Source organism: Eucalyptus grandis, chromosome 8 (assembly GCF_016545825.1).
Source record: "Eucalyptus grandis isolate ANBG69807.140 chromosome 8, ASM1654582v1, whole genome shotgun sequence".
Taxonomy (NCBI): domain Eukaryota; kingdom Viridiplantae; phylum Streptophyta; class Magnoliopsida; order Myrtales; family Myrtaceae; genus Eucalyptus; species Eucalyptus grandis.
The window spans coordinates 56467585-56470130 of NC_052619.1; the positions used below are offsets into that span (position 1 = coordinate 56467585).

Here is a 2546-nt window from a genome sequence, read left to right on the forward strand (position 1 = left end):
GGCGTTCCCGGGATCGCAGATGCAGCGTGCGGAGGAGAAGCAGACCTCTTCGAGCTCCCCTCAACGTCAGCGAGCGTCGCCCGCCGAGCGAGACCCCCACACACCGGAAGGCTCGGAGGCGAGGTTGCTGGAGAAGAAAGGTTGAGCCCCTCCGCCTCCGCTGGTTGCTTCCATCGCCCCCCCCACGCCGACGCCGACGCTCCTCCTCCTCCCTCTCGCGACGTCCGCTCTGCTCTCTCTCTCCCCCCTCCGCGAAGTCGTGTCTCTCTTCCAGCGAAACGCGACGCCGACGGCCCTCCACCTCTGCCTCCGCTGGTTGCCTCCGTCGCCCTCGACTCCGACGCCGCCTCCTACCCTGAACCCGACTCTGACGCCGACGCCCCTCTGCCTCCCTCTCGCGACCTCTAGTCCGCTCGGTGTCGTACTGTTGGAGCTCATCGCAGGCAAAAGGCCTCTAGACCCCGAGTTCGGAGAATCCGTCGACATGGAGCCATTTTTCTCTGTCCATCTATCGGCTATGTTTCTTGGGGAGGTGCAAATACTTATAGATCTTGCCCTTTATTTCCAACTTTCACTTCTGATGTAGTTTTTCGGTTACTAAATGATGCACCATTTTTCTCTGTCCATCTATCGGCTATGTTTTTCTGATATGCCTTTTTTCTCATCTTAACAACAGGTGCAACAGGGATTAAATGTCCAGCAGGTATTAACCAGGTCCTTCCTTGCGGCGTTGTGCTTCCACGCATACCAGCAGGTGAGGCTTTTTGCCCAATGCAATATTTTCATTATTTTTGGGTCACGGGCCACACATTTCTTTGACGATCTAAATCTTTAGCTATGTTGTGTGCCTCATTCATAATTGCTTTTTGGAATTCATTTTCAAATCTATAGCTGTGACCTATTACTTTAAGCACTCAGAACCCCTTGAGTCTTCTCTATAGGACATCGAGTTTAGATAAGCAAATTTACGGGATGGCAGAAAATCGAAGGGATCAATTTGTGACATCACTAGTGAAATTTTTTTGGAACTTTTGAGAAACGAAACAGCTGTGTCTCCATCATTGTGACATCAGTTGAAAATCACTGTGGGGGCAATAGTGATTTTTAACTCATCTCGCATCGGATCAATTATCCCTTGATATTGTTGATCTTCTTATTGGATCAGCAAACTCTATAATAGTCTGTTCACATGTCTATAGAATTGGATAACCGTCTGCTTCGGATTAATCACGATATGCCACAATATCTGCACTAATGTGCGTAGTGTTCGTGCCCGCAAGAACAATGAAGTACATGCAGGAGAAGGAATTGATTGTTTTTCAGTCATGCAGGTCTTCAATAGCACTTTTTAATGGGGAAATACCAACCTTAATTGTTGAATTTGTGTAGGTCTCTTACATGATACTACAGAGGGTATCGCCAGTGACCCACTCTGTAGGAAACTGCGTGAAGCGTGTTGTGGTCATTGTCAGCTCAGTTCTCTTCTTCCGAACTCCAGTTTCACCCATAAATTCCCTAGGTGATTTATGCTACCATCTGAACAGCCTTTTTCGAAGTTTGTTATTTTCTTGGCTTTTGTTTCTTACCCTTCCCTCCCCAAACCTTAGTGAGAAAGCATATAATGGCATTTGCTTCTAGGGAAAATGAGATCTGGTATCTGTTTATTGGTTAATCAACTGGTTTAGCTTGGTTCCATAGTATTACTGTTGTCATTACTATTTAGATTATTTTGATCTCATGGTTATGGTTTTGTTATCTTTCTCATTGTGGTGATGTTATTAGGTACGGGAGTGGCCCTTGCTGGAGTATTTTCTGTACTCACGCGTGAAGCGCATTAAGCCCAAGCCAAAGACTGCTTGAAGGACCACCAATGATGCTCCGGAAGAACGAAACAATATCGGTAGTGGCAGGGTCCTATGGATACATTGCGCCTGGTAAGTTGATTATTACTCTCATAATCTTCCATCGAATTGATCAACTATCAGATCTTTCCAGTGTCCCAGTTAATAGCCGTATTACCCTTGCAAAATAGCTACTGGTCAATGCTAAAAAGTGATGAAAGTATCACATATGCTCATCACCTTTCCTTAGCTAACAATGCTGCAATTTTTTGATGTTCGCCGACAGAGTACGGATACACCATGAATGCATATGAAAAGATAGAGCTTCGATGTCGTACTGTTGGAGCTCATTGCAGGCAAAAGGCCTCTAGACCTCGAGTTCGGAGAATCCGTTGACATTGTCAAGTGGATACAGAGGAAAATCAGGGACAACAGAGCTCTGGAAGAAGCTCTAGACCCCAATGTAGGAAGCTGCAAGCATGTGCAGGAAGAGATGCTTTTGGTGCTCAGAATAGCGCTCCTCTGTACCGCAAAGCTACCGAGGGATAGGCCCTGCATGAGGGATGTCACAACCATGCTCGGAGAGGTGAAGCCTCGGAGGAAGAGTAGTAGCAATAGCGCTGCAATGTATGAAGCTAGCAAAGACAAGCCAGTTTTTAGCACGTCACCTGTAAATGGCCTTCTCTAGGGAGTGAGTTTTGAGCA

General features: G+C 46.6%; 1 protein-coding gene across 1 annotated transcript; it reads left to right on the top strand.

Moving 5' to 3' along the window:
* The first annotated feature begins 280 nt into the window (after positions 1-280).
* LOC104415173 (phosphoenolpyruvate/phosphate translocator 2, chloroplastic-like) lies at positions 281-2144 on the top strand. The gene is made up of 5 exons (XM_010026426.3): positions 281-532; positions 677-754; positions 1390-1519; positions 1783-1934; positions 2128-2144. Exons 1-4 carry the CDS (start codon positions 485-487, stop codon positions 1836-1838), a joined length of 312 nt encoding a protein of 103 aa, XP_010024728.1. The 5' UTR covers positions 281-484; the 3' UTR covers positions 1839-1934; positions 2128-2144.
* The last annotated feature ends 402 nt before the right edge of the window (positions 2145-2546 follow it).